This window comes from Prionailurus bengalensis, chromosome D4, assembly GCF_016509475.1.
Source record: "Prionailurus bengalensis isolate Pbe53 chromosome D4, Fcat_Pben_1.1_paternal_pri, whole genome shotgun sequence".
NCBI lineage: Eukaryota > Metazoa > Chordata > Mammalia > Carnivora > Felidae > Prionailurus > Prionailurus bengalensis.
In genome coordinates, this window is record NC_057359.1 from 94191328 (window position 1) to 94210929 (window position 19602).

The following is a 19602-nucleotide window of genomic DNA, read 5'->3' on the forward strand; positions in this document are numbered from 1 at the left end:
GGGTTCAAATTCTTGTGTTGAAATAAATGCACCATTAGCTGGGAAATGATCATTTTTACAGAGTAATTTCTTACATGTTCTGACCCTATATTTTCATCAGAAAATAAAGAAGTGTGTGTTTTCTGACTCTGATCACCTACAACAGAATATTGGTAGAAATTTGACAAATTCTACACTAGCCTGCACTTCAACTACTGTTCCTTCCAGAGAGACAAGAATGAACTATGGGAGTCAGATGAGTCACAAACCCAGTTATGTTCTTGGAGTTAGTATGTGTCCAAGCTTCGGAAGCTACTCAGGTTACTAATGCCACAATGGGGAACATTTCAAGTTTATGACACGCTAAGGCAATTCAATGTGTGTAGGCTTCCTTTTGTTTATCTGCATAGGAGGCTAATACAAGCACTTCTGGTGCCATGATAAGGTGATCTTTGTTTTTTTTAAAGTTTGTTTATTGAGAGAGACTGCATGTGAATGGGGGATGGGCATACAAAGAGAGAGGAAGAGAGACCATCCCAAGCAGGCTCCTCGCCATCAGCACAGAGCCCGATGTGGGGTTTGAACTCACAAACCTGTGAGATCGTGACCTGAGCCAAAGTTAAACACTTAACCAACTGAGCCACCCAGGCGCCCCCGATAAGGTTTATTTAAGAGAAGCCAATAGCTTTTTTGACTGTTTACACTGTGGACATAAGGTACACTGAGCCCTATACAGTCACCTGTGGAGACTACAATAGGAATCTCAATGAGACGGTCTGACAGCAGTTCACTCACAAAGCCGCACTCGGCTTTCTTTGTGGAAATGGTCTTTGACTTCAAGCCAAGCAACCTCTTCCCCAGCTCAGATGTTTTCCCACTTCCAGAGGTGAAGGATATGATCATAAAAGGAGCAAGTAGTTAGGAAGCTGATGTCAAAGTTCGCTGCTTCCAGATAGAGGTCAGAGTCACAAACCTTGGTCCCTGCAGTGTGCAGCTGGCTGTCACTCTTCATCATGTCCTCTGCGAGTGCCTGGACAGAAGTCCTCGGTTTGCTTCCGCTCTGAAGTATGGTATGACCTTCTTCATCATTCTCTGCTAAATGATCATAAGACGGTGCTGGTGACTGGTGCACAGCCTTCAGGTTTGAGGGATGTGCTTCTTTGGCTCCTGAGTTGCTGCAGGGAGAGGAACCTGAGCAGCATGACTGGCAGGTCTGTAATGGATTGTGGACGTACAGCCAGGACCAGTCGGCTCCATACACCAATGAGTTGGGCAATGTGTGGGATGCAGAGACTGTGCAGGCTTCCTGCTTCTCCTCTGGAATGAGACAGAATACAGGAAATGTGATGTTACCCAGGCTGATCTCATCACTACCAAATGATGGCCCCTGCCCACTCTCAAAGGGAGACTTTGCTAAAAGCAGTCACTCATTTGTCAGCAACCATTGTGCACGATGCAAAGGAATCCTTGAGACGTGGAGAGATGAGAAGAAAACAGACCTTCATCTTGCAGTGAGTACACCGTGGTGCCTAACAAAGGCATCGGCCTGGCTACAGAAGCACAAGGGTGACGGTGCCTTTCCAAGTTGGAGGACTTGGCAAAAGCTTCAGTTAAGACTTCAGAGCAGAGGACAAAGCAGTTAGCCAGATGGGAGAGACAGGGACGCATGAGAAACAGAGAACAAGTGTGTGTAAGGTAACAGGACACATCTGGGGAACCACAAACAAGTAGATGTGGCAGAAACGCCATCGGGGAATGGCGACACGTGTCTGGAGGGTCAAAACCATACGGAATTCAGCGTGCTCTGTAAAGTCTGGATTTGAGCTTGGAAAGGACTCATTGGAGTTTACGTGGTTTTCCTTCTGGTGAGTTGCTATAGCAACTTTGAGGGTGGAGGACAAGACTGGAAAGAGGTTCAGCTGTGGAAGGTTTGAAAGCAATATTCGACCAGAAAAAGAAATGACAAGGTGTTGCCAAAGCTGAGGTAATCTAGGGTCCAGGGCAAGGCCAAGCATGGCAAGAGCAGTCATAAAAAACTGGTGGCCAGTGACCTGGGGATGTGAACTTAGAAAACTGTCACCAGGTGAAAGGCCTGTTGGCCATTCAGGTCTTTAGTAAGCCTGGACAGCTACACACTCTGAAAGGGGTGCCACTGATGCCTCCCAAGTGCAAGGGTCCAGGCCAGAGCCATCAGAAGTGCCATCGGAGGGGCGCCTGTGGGGCTCAGTCAGTTAAGTGTCTGATTCTAGATTTCAGGTCAGGTCATGACCTCACGGTTCATGAGTTCCAACCCCCCGTTGGGCCTGCGCTAATAGTGTGGAGCCTGCTTGGGACTCTCTTTCTTCCTCTACCTCTTTCCCTACCCCGCTTGTGCTCTCTCTCTCAAAATAAATAAATAAAACTTAAAACAAGAAAAAAAGGAAGAATAACTGCAATCAAAATGAGCAGTGCTGGGACGCCTGGGTGGCGCAGTCGGTTAGGCGTCCGACTTCAGCCAGGTCACGATCTCGCGGTCCGTGAGTTCGAGCCCCGCATCAGGCTCTGGGCTGATGGCTCGGAGCCTGGAGCCTGTTTCCGATTCTGTGTCTCCCTCTCTCTCTGCCCCTCCCCCGTTCATGCTCTGTCTCTCTCTGTCCCAAAAATAAATAAAAAACGTTGAAAAAAAAATTTTTTTAAATGAGCACTGATGAAGAAAGGCCAAGAAGTGTAGACCAGGTCAGTGCTGGAACCAGGAAACGCTGAGAGCGCCACCAGAGCACAGGAGATCCTACTCCCGAAGCCAGGGCTTTGCCTGGACAGAAGAGGCTCCAGAGAGGAACCAGATGCTGAACGTCCCCAGAAAGGCACTCAGGCAACACGAGCAAGGGAGGGAGCGCCCCAGACCATCACTGTCCCTCCACGGTAGCCTGGATGGGACTCGGAGACAGGGCCACAGGGGTTTCCCAGCCAGGACCCCATTCCGGGCCCCAAGTCAAACAATAACAAAGAGCATATCTCCTACCCAAGTGCACACAGAATATTAACAGAACATCATGTTAAGCAACAAAGACTCAAAAAGTTCCACAAAGGAGAAAGAGTACAAGCAAGCAACACTCTCTGATCATAATGCAACAAAAACTAAAACTAACACAAAGGGACAAAAAAGTCCTTCTACCTAAAAAATTTAAAACCTCCTACGAAACCACACTTGGGCAAAAGGGAAAGTACGAACTCAAGTCACAGAATTTCTTTTGAAAAATGAGATCATTACATCTCACAACCTAAAAATATGCTTGAATCAGAGAACATTTCAGACACAGGAACACTTAATGCAGGGGTGCCTGGATGTCTCAGTCGGTTAAGCATCCAACTCTTGGTTTCAGCTCAGCTCATGATCTCATGGTTTGTGGGATCGAGCCCCAAGTCAGGCTCTTCACTGACAGCTCAGAGTCTGCTTGAGATTCTCTCTCTGCCCCTCCCCTGCTCGCATACACAAGCACTCTAAATAAATCAATAAACTTAAGGAAAAAAAAAAAAGCTTAATACAAACACAATAATAAAGAAAAGTGAACTGTACTCCCAACTCAAAATGCTAGAAAAAGGAGACAAAGAGAAACAAACATAAAAGGAGAAACTGATGAGACAGAGAACAAAAAAACAACACAACTGTAACAAAAAGCCAAAATCCTACTTTTGTTTTAATGTTTATTTTTGAGAGAGAGAGAATAAGTAGGGGAGGGGCAAAGAGAGGAGGACAGAGGATCCGAAGTGGGCTCCATGCTGACAGCGGAGAGCCTGATGTGGGGCTTAAATTCAAACTGTGAGATCATGACCTGAGCTGAAGTCAGACACTCAACCCACTGATCCAACAAGCTCCCCCCCACCCCACCTTTTTTTAAATGTTTCAAAATCAATCTTTCTTTCTTTCCTTCTTTCTTTCTTTCTATAAAAATCCAATAACTTTTTTCCGGGACAAGATAAGTTAATGTCAAGTTCAAATACAAGAAGAGTTAGGAAATCCTTAAAAAGGAAAAGTGAAGGTGCCAGTAACCCTGCTATTACAAAGACACCACCAAGCCTCCACAATCACAGCAGTGGGTGCAGACACATGAAGAGACATCCAATGGGACTCGAAAGACAACAACAACAACAAAAAAAAGCCATGAAAGTACGGAACACAAGAAGAGTGGCAACTCGATTCACTGGAGGTAGATGGGCTTTCTAATGAATGGTGCTGGGATAGCTGCTTGCACCACATACAACACAGACCAAACTTCTAACTAAATACATGGCGCTACAAGTACTAGAAGAAAACACTGGTAAATTCTTTTACAACCTGAGTGTGAAAGGAGAAAAGCTTTTTAACACTAATATTCAAAATGTAGAAGATTCAGCGGAAAAAAATATCTATAAATGTGATTACATTAAAAAGCGCCGTTGGGGCACCTGGCTGGCTCAGTTGGTAGAGCAGGCGACTCCATCTCGGGGGCGTGAGTTCAAGCCCCACGTTGGGCATAGAGATTATGTGTTTAAGAAGAAAAAAAAAAAAAGCGCCTTTTGCTTGGGGGGAGGGGTGGACACCAGAGGCAAAAATGAGACAATAAAGCAAGAGAATATATTTCCAATGTATATCAGAGGTAAGGAGCCAATACACTAATATATAAGAACTCTGTAAAATCAAGGGGGAAAAAGACAAGAAACCAGAAAGAAAAATTGGCAAAAGATGGACAAAGAGAATTTATAAAAACAGAAATATGGGGGCACCTCAGTGGCTCAGTCTGTTGGGCATCCGATTTTGGCTCATGTCGTGATCTCAGAGTTCATAAGATCAAGCCCTGCATTCAGCTCTGTGCTGACAATGCAGAGCCTGCTCTGGATCCTCTTTCTCCCTCTCTCTGCCCCTCCCCAGCTTGTGCTTGGTCTCTCTCTCCAAAATAAACATTAAAAAAAAAAAAAAAAAAAAAACCTGTGTAAAATAAATAAGTAAATAATTTTTAAAAAAGGAAACAAATAAACCTAATTGTATTTCAAATAAATAAAAACCCACTTCCAAGTAACCTTTGAACACAGCACTCTGACAATATCAAATCAATCTCACAAAAAAGAGCTGTAAGAGCATTTTGAGTTCCCTTCACAGGTTTGTCTTAGGTGCAGCACGGTAACAACTCTGTGAGGTGAAGCGTGTAAGTAAGAGTTTGCTGGGAGCAACTTTTCACTGGAGAAGGGAGACACCATGGAATAGGGATATGCATACATACATGTGGACACACACATAGACACACAAGCACACATGGTTATGTAACCATATATACACACAAACGTATCCACATATGTATAACCACACACATGTACACGTTATACGTAAACATACACATACATATGTATGTGTGGGTGCACGCGCGCGCGCACGCGCACACACACACACAGCCATACACAACATCTTAGTAGCTACAAGACCAACTAATGACCAGATCTTGGATTCTAAACACACTTGCCACTAAGAGGACCCAGGACACCCTGGAGAAATAGCTGATTCCAGGTATGGGAGAGGCAAAATACAAAATGAATGTGAAATGTTTTGTGCCAAAAAGCGAGGAAGTACTCAAAAATCAATAGGGACATGTGAAAAGGACACAGGAGACAGCTTAAGGGGTTTTCATGGGAAAAGTCTAGGACAATGAGAACATTGTAATGAACGATGACTATAATAGATTATGACCCACTGAATGACATAAAAATGCATGAATCTATATGGTTAATAAACACAGATATATGGGAGAAAAGTGAATGCTAATTTTAAAATGTACAGAGTATGATAATAGTTACAAAGTCACCATTTTGCAATTATAGTAATAATTTCATTCAGGGAAGACTCATTAATGGATTTGAGTGGAAGTCTGATGAGGAATAAAAAGGTTCACTCTAACCACAGACTAGTTATTATTAATCACACAGGGGAAAACAGTATTTTTACAGCAGAGAAACCCAGGGGAGACCTTAACCAAGTGACCAAATTAACATCAGCAGTGAAAGGACAAAGTGGCATCCTGTGCCTCCCGACGAAACGCGTTAAAGAAGGCAGAATGTCACTTCCATAATGTTCCTGACCAAGAGCCACGACCCAGTACAGGAGACGCACTGCAGACTCCAGGCCATCAACAGACTGACAGCAAAAGGCAGTACAGTCGCAGCGCGCAGAGCAGCCAGAGAGAACGAGAATGGCTCTGAGGACACCAGACGGCGCAGACCCTCAAACACAGTTACTGGAAATAAGTAAGGACCCTGACAATGAAGAGAGTCTATACATTAGGGAAATGCGAACGTTATAGACATCACACGCACCTAACAGAACCCCATGATACACGAGGCAAAAACAGACAGAAACGAGGAAGGACGCGATACATCCGTAACAGTAGGGGACTTCACTACCCCACCTTCAATAATGAACAACCAGGGCACCTGGCCGGCTCAACTGGTGGAGCCTGTGACTCTCGATCCTGGGGTTGTGGGTCCGAGCCCCACACTGGGTGTAGAGATGATTTAAAAGAGCAACCAGACAGAAAACCCAGAGAACACGGGACCAGGGCACTCCACCCACAGCTGCGGAGAACTCTCTTCTCAAAAGCCCGTGGGGCACTCTCTGGGACCAACCACGTCTGAGGCCACAAGACAAGCCTCAGTAAACTTAGAATATAATTAGAAATCAGGAACAGGAAAAAATTCAGGACAGTCACAAAAATGTGGAAACTAAGCAACACACTGATGGACAACCAATGAGTCAATGAGGAAACCACGAGGGAAATGAGGAAGCACCCTGAGGGGAATGAAAAGACTCCACACCCCAAAAGTGAAGGGGTACAGCGAAAGCAGCAAATACGTGAGAAAAGAGACCTCACGGGGCTTTCAGCTGAGAACAGGGCAGCGCACCTGTGCCCCTGCAGAACAGGAAGTCCTGGGGCGTGACCCAGCACACAGGAGACAGGCCTGCAGAGCGGAGAGGTGGTGCCTTGACCACTTCTTTGTATAGATGAGGAGGGAGGTGGAGTCACGAAGGGAGAATGAGGAGGGAAAGGGGGCGTTGGGCGTGTGCGAAGAGAGAAGAAAACGTGCCACGGTCCTGACAGTGAAGACTTACTGGCCAGAGAAAGGCGGTGGTGGGCCTGGCGGTTCCCAGGCCCTCCCGCAGCACGAACTCAGAGTGAGGCCCGCAGGGCTGCCCTTTCCCTCCAGCCACCTTCTGGGGCTCAGGCCCAAGTCTGAGCTGGGTCTGACCAGTGCTGGGTTCTGCTCACAGAGCGTGAGCAAGGCAGCGTGAGCAGAAGTGAAGCACTGGCAGAGCAAGGGGGCAGGAAACTGGGAAGCCCCACCCCAGGCCTGACTGCCCCAAGCCCCCTACTCACCTATTGCCTCTTGGCAGTTGAAGATCTTAAAGCCACCGTGCATACACGCTGCCAGGAGCAGGTGGTGGTGGAAAGGATGCCACTTGAGCCGCCACACTCCGCCCCCCACGGACATGTCTGCAAAAGGCTGCTTCATGTTCCGAGTGTCCCACAGTAGAATGTGTTCGTCGTAGCTGAAAGCCATCCAGCGCAGGGATCGTGCAGGAAAGTCAATGCCCACTTATTCCCTAGGTGGCAGGGGGGACATCTCCCAAGCAGGCCCATCCCATTCATTCCTCTAGGACAAAGTTCCTTTTCCCCAGCCCAAATACCTACACTTTGGTTTAAGAGTTGGTCCAATTGGGGGCGTCTGGGTGGCTCAGTCGGTTAAATGTCTGATTTCGGCTCAGGTCATGATCTCATGGTTCAGGGGATCGAACCCCACATCAGGCACTGTGCGACAGCACAGAGCCTGCTTGGGATCCTCTGTCTCCCTCTCTCTCTGGCCCTCCCCCCGCGTGCACACATGTACGCTCTCTCTCTCTCTCTCTCTCTCTCTCTCTCAAAAACAAATAAGTAAACATTAAGAGTTGGTCCAATTAAAAACTGCAACGGTCAACGTGAGAAAATGAAGGAAAAGACGCAAGATGGACCCCTGTGCACAAACCCTAAGAGACTCACCTTCCCGTGGCCAGGATGTTCTCCCGATGGGGACTGCTGCGGATGCTGCACACACCCATGGAGTGCCTACAGGCAAAGTGCAAGGTTTGAGCGAGTGCGCACACAGGGACACGTCTCTGGTGGAAAGTCCACGGAGGAGGGATGGGAAGGCTGGTGGTACATGCCTAGGGCCGGCCCCTTGATGAATTTACCTCTTGCTAGTGAACACAGATGTGCCAGGTGTCCTGGTGTCCCAGCCTTTCAGAAGACCATCGTCCCCACCTGTGTGGAAACAGAAACGCCCACTGACCGTGGCACTGACGACAGGAAGCAGCCGCTTCTCAGGGAGGGAATGTATGCCTGTGAGGAAATCCCCGTGAAGGACTTTTCCTGGGTGGTTTCCGGTTGGCACCAGACAGAAGAGCTCCAGAAACAGCACCCCAGAAAGAGGCCTGTGCTGTGACTGTGTCTTCACACTTGAAGAGGGCACCTGCAGGGAAGACAGGAAAGGCTGATGAGCTCAGCCTACAGGAATGAAAGGGAAGGACAAGAAGTCAGGGGAAGAATTTTCAGGTCACATGTGGCTAAAGTGCCTTCTGTTCAGGCTCCAGCAACCAATGCTCCTAGCTGCCACAAACCAGAGCTGCCTTATCAAGGAACTCAGAACAGGATCTATATGCAGGAGGCAGCAAACATGAGCATTTTTTTTTTTAATGTTTATTTTTTGAGAGAGACACACAGAGTGCAAGTTGGGGAGGGGCAGAGAGAGAGGGAGACACAGAATCCGAAGCAGGCTCCGGGCTCTGAGTTGTCAGCACGGCGCCCAGTGTGGGGCTTGAACTCACGAACAGTGAGATCAGACCTGAGCCGAAGTTGGGCGCTCAACTGACTGAGCCATCCAGGGGCCCAACACAAGCACTTCTTAAGGTTCTGGAACCTTCAGCACACCTCCATTTATCTTAAAGTCCCCTGGGGCACCTGTGTGGCTGAGTCGGTTGAGTGTCCGACTTCGGCTCAGGTCATGAACTTTTGGTTCGTGAGTTCGAACCCTGAGTCGGGCTCTGTGCTGACAGCTCACAGCCTGGAGTCTGCTTCGGATTCTGTGTCTCCCTCTCTCTCTCTCTCTGTTCCTCCCCTGATCATGCTCTCTGTCTCTCTCTCAAAAATAAAGAATAAAAAAAAAAATTTTTTTTAAGGGAAGTACATTTTGTAACCTTACAGTAAAAGGACCTCTGTGCTTGTCTTAGGGAATCTGAAAAAACAGGAAGGGTAGGGAGCCGCCACCCTAATCCACAACCAGTCTTTGAAGACAGCAACAAGATATAGTGTGATGGTGGCTATCTTGAAGGAAGGGGAGAAAGGCTGAAAAGCAGGGCCCACAGGGAAGATGAAGAGCAAAAGAAAAACACCTAGGTCTGACCACTCCGTCCATCCGTCTGTCCATCCATCCGTCTGTCCGTCCATCCGTCCACTCAACCGTGTATCGTTCCTTATACCCACCCACCACCTAGCCACCTTTGCTCCACTCCGCCCATCCAACACATGCTCACTGAGCACACTGCAGATCCCTAGGACAGACAGAAGGGATACAGGAGGAACATGACCTACAGCTACGCAGACCAATAGAACCGGTCCAGCCAGGCAGGACACCTGCAGGTGAGCCTCCAATCTGAGCTGCCGTCCTGTGGCAAATCTGCAGAGAAAGCTGGTGCTGGCTTCTTTACACGCTGGTCTGTCTCACACCCCACATCCATCCACCAGGACATCCTGACAAGCCACCTTCACACATACAACCAAAGTCCTACCACCTTTCCCTCGCGTGCACTGCTCCCAACTCAGTCTGAGGCCTTCCTGCCACCACCCGTATGGCAGGTCCCCAGGCTCTGCCCTCGTCTCCTTGCAGTCTATACTCGACACATTAGGAAAAAAGATCCCCTTCTGTTCTGCAACATTAAGTCAGAAAACGTCACCCCTCTGCTCAACATCCTGCTATGGCTTCTGTTGCGGTCTGAGCCAAAGCCAAAGCCCATCCTGAGGCCCGCAAGGCCACGTGAACTTTGATCTCACCTTCTGTTCTGCCACCTGCCATTCCGGCCACACGGTCACTTGCTGTCCTCATGCAGCAGGCTCACTCCTGCCCTACCTCTGTCCACCATGACCATGCTCTGTAACAGGACAGGCTGTACCTGCCCACAGCACCCCAATCCCCCAGTCACAGCCCACCAAAGCACTTCTCACCTCTGAGCCACTGTGCCCTCTCTTCACTCATTCTGTGTCATGCTTTGTGACCACTGCCCGTCTCCTCTCTGTGTAAGTTCAGGGAAAGCAGGGCTTCTGTCTGTCTCGTTAGCTCATGTGTCTCTGGCACCTATAGCGGCGCATGGCCCATATTAGATGCTCAACAAACGTTCACTGAATAAACGACTTGGTGCTGAATTACAACATCACAGCCTCCACTATGCTTGGCTCTGAATTAGCTGAGTCTCAAGGTAGAACTGATCCAAGAATGAGAAGACCACAAGAAATTAAACCTCTATTGTTGTCACTGAGACTGTTCACAGTGTGACAGCAAAAAACGCAGAAAGGACCCAGCTGTCAGGGGAAGATGAGCATTAGACACAATGAGGATGAGCCCAAACAGCAACAAGGGGTTGAACCGGGCCAGTATCTCCAGGATAGGATTTTAAGCTGAACCCTGCCAGAAAAGCAGAACAAACCGGTGGTCTAACACGGAGATTGGGGAAAAAAGAACAGTTCGGTTAAGCATGGAGATTGGAAAGAACACTGAATGGGTGAGGAAAAAGCCATCACTCAAAACTGGCTGGAGAGGTAGGCAGGGACCCGATATGCAAAGCCACAATGTCGCTGGGGGGAATTGCACCAAGAATTCTGGAGAGAAGCTGCAAAGGGTTTAACCACGAGTGAAGTGTGATAACATTTGCATGTTTGTAGCTTTTTTTTTTTTTTTAAGTTTTTGAGAAACACAGGGAGACAGCGCGTAAACAGGGCAGGGGCAGAGAGAGGGAGGCACAGAATACAAAGCAGGGTCCAGGCTGAGGTGTCTGCACAGAGCCCGATGTGGGTCTCGAACCATGAAGCGTGAGATCATGATCTGAGCTGAAGTCAGAGGCTCAACTGAGTGAGCCACTCAGACACCCCAAGTTCGCGTGTTTTAAAACAATTGCTCTAGCTACAGTGTGGAGGCAGGATTAGAAAGGCTCAAGAATGAATGCAGGGCCATCCTTCAGGGCTCTGCCGGGAGATGAGACAGTGCCCCCAACAGGTGGCAAGAGAAAGAGATGGCCAATTCTGAGATGCTTGGAAGATCATTAGGACTCCCACTTCTGGAAGGGGTGAGGGGACGCTGGTGTCTGATTTGGGCAGCCAGACCCTGCCCCGGGGTCGGGACATTAGGTAGGAGCTGTGTGCAACAGGACAACACAGGGACAATGGCCTGAGCCAGGATCCACGTGTGAAATGCCCAGGAAGCATCCTTTTTTTTCTTTCTTAACGTTCATTATTTTTTTTTAATTTTCTTAAACGTTTTTTTTTTTTTTTTTAATTTTTTTTTTCAATGTTTATTTATTTTTTGGGACAGAGAGAGACAGAGCATGAACGGGGGAGGGGCAGAGAGAGAGGGAGACACAGAATCGGAAACAGGCTCCAGGCTCTGAGCCATCAGCCCAGAGCCCGACGCGGGGCTCGAACTCACGGACCGCGAGACCGTGACCTGGCTGAAGTCGGACGCTTAACCGACTGCACCACCCAGGCGCCCCAAACGTTTTATTTATTTTTGAGAAAGACAGAAACAGAATGCGAGCAGGTTGGGGGCAGAGAGAGAGGGAGACAACCCGAGGCAGGCTCCAGGCTCCGAGCTGTCAGCACAGAGCCCGACGCGCAGCTTGAACTCACAAGCTGTGAGATCGTGACCTGAGCCAAAGTCGGACGCTCAACCGACTGAACCACCCAGGCACCCCATCTTAATGTTTATCTATCTTTGAAAGAGATAGTGTGTGAGACAGTGAGAGCACTCATGAGCAGGAGAGGGGCAGAGACAGAGAATCCTAAGCAGGCTCCATGCTGTCAGTGCAAAGCTTGATGCAGGGCTCGATCTCAGTAACCATGAGATCATGACCTGAGCTGAAGTTGCCCCCCATCCCCCCCACCCCGGAAGCATCCTTGCAGAGTGCTTGGTAGCTGGCAAGATAAAGGCATCAAGAGCTCAGGGGGAAGAAAGGTCTAGGGCACCCGGCTGGCTCAGTCTGAAGAGTGTGTAACTTGATCTCAGGGTCATGAGTTCAAACCCCATGCTAGGTGCAGAAATTACTCAAAATAAATTAGTAAAATTTCCTTAAGAGAAAGAAAGAAGAAAGAAAGAAAGCAAACAAGCAAAAAAGGTCTGCTTAAGCAACCAGAATGCAATTGTTTCTGGAAGAGAGAGCAGCTGGAATCAAAAGAGCAACAATGCAGAGCGACAAGAGCACCCAGACAGGCCAGAGGACAAGGAACACTTTCAAGCAGAGGGAAAGGAGCCAGCAAAGGAATGAGAAGCAATCAGAAAGAAGAGGGAAGCCCGGGATAACGCAGAGAAAAGACTGCACCGGGAGGAGGCCGCCGTGGGAGCATTGCTGAGAGGTACTCCCTGGACCAGGCACCGTGGCCGCCACTGAGGACCTCCCCAAGAGTGCTTCTGGCGGAGCAGGGTGGGCCACGGAGCTTCCGGACAGTCTCACAGAACGTCCCTGACCTCACGACTCACTGTACGGCTCAGCACACCACCAGCAACTAGACGCAAAAGGAAACGAGGGTCAGATCTTTTCTTTGCCTCCCTGCAAAGCCAGCGACTCCCCTCCTGTCTTCTCTCAGAGGCCAATGCCCCCTGCCCCTCACCCCCCATCTCCCAAGAGTCCTCGCCACCCGGGGAAGAGAGGCTGCTCAGCTACCTGGCTCCTGCAAACGTCAGGTGTGTTCATTTCTCGTCCTCGCATCAGCACCCCCAATACATACCACTCACAATGTCAGGAAATCAATCCTACCCCTCTCAGGCTTTTCTTTGGGAAGATAAACTGGACCCAAGAGAGGAGTGACAGCCTGAAATCCAACGTGACAAGGCCAACACTGGACCCAGAAATGGCAATGGAAAATGTGGGAACCCTGGATTTCTCGGAGCACGAGCAAACACGGCAGGAGGCAGGGCTCCGGCTGCTCCAACACTGGGGGGGGGGGGGGGGGGGGGCAGTGTCCCCCAACGCCCTGCAATGCCCACGGCCAGGTGTGCTTTGTTTTCTAAGGAATAGCTAAGTGTTGAGTACCAACTAACAGCTTTTGCCCCAGAAAATACATTCTCCACAAAGGGTTTTCACGATCCCAACATGTCCAGAGTCACAGCCCTGACCTGGGCCTCACCTGCTCACTCCCTCCCTCCTAGGATCGATCCCCAGGGGAGAAGTACCAACCTGAATAAACGATTTCTGTCTGCCAGTAATTGAAAGCCGCAATCCAGGCCTCAAAGTGATGGGCTTGCCACATGGTCACCTCCTGCAGCCCAGGCCCCTCCTCATTCACCTCTAGCAGGTAGAGCTGCCCCTTGGAGTCACTGCTAATGATTTTCAAGGGCTGGTCACTGGCCCTAGACACAGAGAACCAATGGAAAAACCCAGCTGAATTTATTCATTGACCCAAACTCATCACCCACGTCTGGTTCCCGACTGGTGGCATCCCGAGACGTGTCATGGGAGAGGCTGTCCATGGGCCTGATGCACGGATGTGCCTGTTAACAGGTTTGGGCATCTGGCAGAAATCAGAACTAGCACATAACTTGTCAAAATAAACCCATGTCAGCTTCTCTTGATGAAAACACTGTCTCTTTTACCTAAAAGGATGAATTGTTTCTTTTCAGATGAGCACCAGTAATGACATTCCTGAGTCTAGGAAGCCACAATCAAGGCTGGTGCAAGGTTTCAATTCTCCCTCGCGCGAAAAGAGCAACGAATGCTCAGAGTCAGAGGAAAGACGGGATCCCTCACCAACACCGGCTCTTACCTTCCAATTTTCCCAGCGGACCAATCCAGAGACAAGGCCAGACACTGCTTCTCCAGGGCAAAGCTGGAAAACGGCTGCAGTGTGTACGCATTCTAGTGGAGAGAAAACGCCATCAGAAGGAAACAGCCCAGAACCTTGGAAAGACTACTCCTGTAGCTCAGGTAGCCATCATTCCCTCATCGCCTACTAGGTGAACAAAACGGGTCAGTCCCTCATTCACGGCAGAATTAGGAGACACCGGACAACTGGCTCCTGCCCTCCAGGAGCTGACGCACCTGCAGAAGGGCTTTCCCACATGTGACCTTGGGGGAAGCTGATCTGTTTTTCAGACCCCCTTGCTGTCCATGCATTCCTAGACATAACCACACTGCCTACGCAGACTCCAAGAAGCACCCCTGGGACACACTCTCCATCTCTTCAGGCCTCAAGGGATGCTGGCATATTCTCTCTCCAGGGACAGAGACAGCCGGCTCTTTCCTCCAGTTTCCTTTTCAGAAGCCACAACTAGCCATTAAATGCTGTTTCTCTTTCCTATGATCCATGTAAGCTTTTTTTTTTTTATTACCTAAGTATCTGAACAGTGCTCAACTCCATCAAAAGGCTCCTAGCAGGCTGCTTCCTCAGTGTTCTCTCTGGGGTTTATCCTCTCTTGCTCAGAATCCCGGTTGATGGGCCCACAGTCTTCCTCGGATGTTTCCTCCCTCACTCCTGAGATAGGGCAGCTGCTCTCAGCTGGCCGGCGAGGTCCATTATACACACGCCCTCAGCTGCCATAAATCCAACAGCAAGTGGATCCGTTCCAGTCCCACCTACACCCCTGGACCAGTGTGTGTCCCTCTCACCAAGTCAGGGCTCGGTCTTGTGGGCTGTTTACTTCCCTGTTCTCTCCCTCTTCCAACAATCAGATGCAGTCATTTTGCAAACATGTGGTGCTGATCAATACCAAACGCTCTGAAAAAGTCACACAGGAAACTGCTTTCCTAATTACGGCTGAGAAACACCACTTTCCCATAAGAAATTCACGGCCATTCTTGCCCCCAGCATCATCAACCTAAGAATGCTGGTCCAGCTTTCCTTACAGAGGAACTTTCAGATCCACTGACAGGTGAATAAATACCCTGTCACTTCAGCCCTTCTGCTGGTGACACATAAATCGATCTCTTCTCAAATTCAGATGCAGAACCCAATAATTTAAAATAGATTGCATAGTAATTTAGAGTGTTATACGACAGAGGCACCTGGATGGCTCAGTCAGTTAAGCTTCTGACTCTTGATTTCAGCTTCAGGTCATGATCTCACAGTTTCTAGGATCGAGCCCTGCATCAGGATTCACCCTGACATCGTGGAGCCTGCATGGGGTTCTCTCTCTCCCTCTCTCTCTGCCCCCTCCCCCACTCATGTTCCCATACGCTCTCTCTCTCAAAACAAATAAGTCAGCATTTTTAAAAAAACAGAATGTTTTATACGATTTGCCATTGAACGGAAACCATCCCACAAAAAGGTTTATATCAGCACAACCTCCTGCCCAAACCCTCTCCATTCAGATTCTTTCCACCCCCCAAAAACTCCTCGCCCTAGTCACTGACCTCAGATCCCACCAAGCGGAGCAGTTCTATGGACCCACCAGCATCTGCCACACCCAAGAGGGCATGGCCAGCCACCGGCACATGGCACCTGAGGAGAGAATTCACATGTCAGTCAGAACACGGGATATGCCCAGAACACAGGTTAGCATTATGCACCTCAGTAACTTATTAAATTTCAATTCCAAAACCATGTTGTAGCCTACAGTTCTGTTCCAAGATTCCCCAGCTTACGAATCAGAAAACTAGCATCACTTCCCAGACTGATACCAACCCTAGGACTCAGGAATGAAAAGAGCCCAAGTCTCTAGTAGCCTCCAAATGCCAACAGGTGGGCAGGACAATAAAGAAATGAACCCAAAGTTCAGACCTTTCCCCATCTTACTGAATGCCGACAGGCATCAGTCTCCCCTGATTAAATGAACAAATATTCTACAAGTCCCAGACAGGAGGAATTGTTATCATTATACCATTTCATGTCCAAGATTGCAGAAGTATCTCTTCTTTGGATCTCAAGCAGGGGGCAAGCAGAGCTGTCTGCATTGAGACGATACAAGTAGAGACGACCTAAACGGCTTGGAGGCTCGTCAGGGTCAAGTCCACTCTACAAAAAATGCAGACGTGCTCTATGATTACCCTAATAGATATCGAGGAACCCAAGGGATGGGAAAAGGAATCAAGGGAAAGAAAAGGCTCGACGAGGCTCTGGAACTCGGCCTCAAAGCAGCACCTCTGATTTTCTGAGCTGGAAAAAACGTCTCTTCTTTTGCACATGATTAACGGATAAGTAGATAAACTCTGCTAGACTCAGTACAGAATGCTTTTTTTTTTAAATTTTTTAATGTTTATTTACTTTTGAAGGAGAGAGAGACTGAGTGTGAGTGGGGGGGGAGGGCAGAGAGAGAGGGAGACACAGAATCTGAAGCAGGCGCCAGGCTCTGACCTGTCACCACAGAGCCTGACGCGGGGCTCGAACCCACAAACCGCAAGATCATGACCTGAGCCGAAGTCGGACGCTCAACCGACTGAGCCACCCAGGCGCCCCCAGAATGCTTTTTTTGTAAAGTTTTATTTAAGCAATCTCTACACCGACGTGGGGCTCAATTAAACTCATGACTCCGAGATCAAGCGTCGCATGCTCTTCGGACTGAGCCAGCCAGGTGCCCCTAGAATACTCCTTCTAGGTGGGCTAACAGGGACCAGCTATGGTTAGGGTCACCACAGGACCCAGTCTGCCCGGAAGCGTCCTGACCTAGGCCTGTTGCTGGAGTGCCAGTTCTCATGCTTAGTAGTGTTCTGGTTTGGATCTGAATAGATGCCATCAAGAGATTACCTACGGCTCCTTCCAATTCCCGTTTTTCTTTCTATTCTAGGCTTCATTCATAAGCTTGAGCCACGCCTGCATATGGGGTACATTTTACTTTCAAGATGCCCATTCTAACCTACCTTCTGGCCACAACGCAAACGTCACATCTTCATCTCCTGTGTGACTCCACAGCCTTTTCTGTTCCTGCCTCCCCCACAACAGGCCAGACACGTCTCAACATTTGCGGTCGGCTCTGCCTCTCTGAAGTATTTTCTCGTCCTTCCTGAGACCTCTCCTAAAAGAGAGTTTGACTCTGGGGCCTTAGCTACTCGAGAAACACCATTTGGGGAGCGCGGACCTAGAAAGCCGCGGCCGAGACCGCCTACGGCCAGGAGGTGACCACACACCTTGCTCTCGGGGTCCGCGGGCTGGTCCTCTGGCTTCCGCAGCTGGTAGGTGCCGCAGACCAGCAAGTGCCTGCGGCCTTCCAGCGGGCACCATTCCACCGAGTCCGCGGTGTATTCCGTGTCCACCACCTGCAGCAGCCGCACGCGACCTTCCGTCGCCCGGAAGTCAGACAAGGACGCAGTAGCGTCCAAGGCTGCGGGAACCGGACAGCGTGGGAGGGGTGACGAGGCCAGATTGGGAGCGGGGTCGGGGCTGAGGTCGACGGTGAGAGCGGGCTCGGAGTCAAGACCAAAGACCGCGTCGGTGAAGAGATGCTCCCGCAGCCGGTCCTTTTTCTACTTCCGCAGTCCCCTCCTTCCCTTTCCTGGGGCGTCGGGGCGGGACTTCCGGCCGCCGATTGCCGCCGCGCGTGAGGGTGGTCTCCGGCGCCTCCCGCCGGCCGGCGGACTTCCGCGGTCCCCGCGTGCCAGGGCTCGCATCTTGCCCTGGCGGGGAGACGTGGGCATCTGGGCGGGCAGTGGTGTCCCCTTCGGAGTCCCCGAAGATCTGGGCTCTGAAGGAGAGTGGGGGGGGGGGGGGAGGCGGGACGCGGAGGAAGAGAAAACGGGCATGAAAGTGGGGGTAAGCTAAGGACCTAGACATTCAGGGAGCCCAATCCAGGGTCAGTCCTAAAAGGGCTGCGTCCTGCCAGCCCTGTGCCCCTCATGTCCACCCTAGAGGGCTGCCGGTAGGCCATGAAGTGCGGCGCACCCGTGGATGCCAAGTCCTGCCTGCCAGGACAGCACAGGAGACAGGGCGGACTGAGGTGGTGGGTAGGTAGGTAGACAGCCTCGTGGCGCCAGCGGCAGGGGTCTGTCAGCCACTCACAATGTAAAGGCCACCCAGCACTGCCATGATCTCACTTGGGACATGGAGTAGATGTGGCTGCCATTCAAGAAAATTAATATATTCTACAGAATAGATTTGGGGAAGGCAAGTTTTGGACACTGTTAAGGATGGATTGAATTGTGTCTGCCCCAAAAGATACATTGAAGTCCTATCCCACAGCACCACAGAATGTGACCTTTGGAAACAGGGCCTTTACAGAGGTAATCCAGTTAAAACGAGGTCATTACGGTGAGCCCTAGTCCAATAATGACTGGTGTCTTTATGAAAAGGTGATTTGGTCTCCCAGGGACAGAGACCCACAGAAAAAAGATAACGTAAAAACAGAGGATTGGTATGTTGCAACCACAAGGCAAGGGAGGCCTCAAACTGCCAGAAGGTAGGAGAGGCCTGAAACAGGCACGCCTTCCCATGTGTCTTCAGAGGGATCATTGTCCTGCCAACACACCCATCTGGGACTTCCCACCTCCACAACAGGGATGATACATTGTTGGCTGAAGCCATCTGCTGAATGCTAACTTGTTATGATAGCTCCAGGTAGCTGGACAAGCTGACATTGAAATCCACGTAGATACCTGGGTACCCAGCCTGTGGTTTTCAAGTAGGGCTATGGCTAGATATACAGCTGTGAGTCAGCAGCTCAGGTGGCAGCTGAAGCAGAGCAGCAGAAAAGGTTGGTCAGAAAGCAACAGGACTTTGCAAAATAGCTGAAGCACACATTTGTATCTGTTACCAGGAAGGGTCAAGGGGCACCTGGCTGGCTCAGTCAGTAAAATATGCAACTCTTGACTTTGAGGTCATGAGCTTGAGCCCCACACTGGGTGTAGACACTACTTAAAAAAAAAAAAAAATCTTTAGGGGGAAAAATAAGGTCAAGTCACCCAGCCCCACACACTACAACTCAAACAAGCCCCCACACTAACCATCTGAATGCTAACATTTCATAGGCACCCTAAGAGGTGTGACCGCAAAGATCAAGAGGTTGGGGCCATCAGAGGAGAAAAGAAACCAGGGGCTGCCATCAGAGAAGGGACAAGGGAAGCAAACAGGGATAAAAACTGTCTGTGGGTCCTACAGCACCTTCACAATAGTGTCCACTCCAGGGAGACACTGCAGTGACTCGAGCAAAGGGAAGGAGCCACTACATGGGCAACTCTAGAACCCTTACAGCCACCTTCTAAGCTCTAGCCCTTCACCAGCACAGACTTGAGGGGTCTCTAACACACGGTACAGGGGCACAGCCCAATTGGACGGGGATCAGCTACCAGCAGCAGCACCTGCTCAAAGCAGCTACGCTGCACGATCCCCAGACCAATGCTATTCCGATGAGCCATGCGACGTGGAAGACATCAACCATGTATCAGGACCTAGTGTGGTGTCC

At 49.7% G+C, this 19602-nt stretch overlaps 1 protein-coding gene across 1 annotated transcript; it reads right to left on the reverse strand.

Moving 5' to 3' along the window:
* Positions 1-615: 615 nt before the first annotated feature.
* DPH7 (diphthamide biosynthesis 7) lies at positions 616-17723 on the reverse strand. Its single transcript, XM_043565530.1, has 9 exons — positions 17336-17723; positions 16093-16226; positions 15626-15713; positions 14040-14131; positions 13454-13626; positions 8210-8279; positions 8019-8084; positions 7359-7531; positions 616-1296 (listed from the first exon to the last, which is right to left on the reverse strand). The coding sequence occupies exons 2-9, from the start codon at positions 16098-16100 to the stop codon at positions 842-844; spliced, it is 1125 nt and encodes a 374-aa protein (XP_043421465.1). The 5' UTR covers positions 16101-16226; positions 17336-17723; the 3' UTR covers positions 616-841.
* Between the last annotated feature and the right edge of the window lie 1879 nt (positions 17724-19602).

Excerpts from the sequence above, each read along its gene's own strand:
- DPH7 (XM_043565530.1), bottom strand. Across the intron at positions 14,132-15,625 it reads TCCGCTTGGTGGGATCTGAG|AATGCGTACACACTGCAGCC; the intron begins GTCAGTGACTAG and ends TCTCTCCACTAG. Across the intron at positions 1,297-7,358 it reads CAACTGCCAAGAGGCAATAG|AGGAGAAGCAGGAAGCCTGC; the intron begins GTGAGTAGGGGG and ends GTCTCATTCCAG.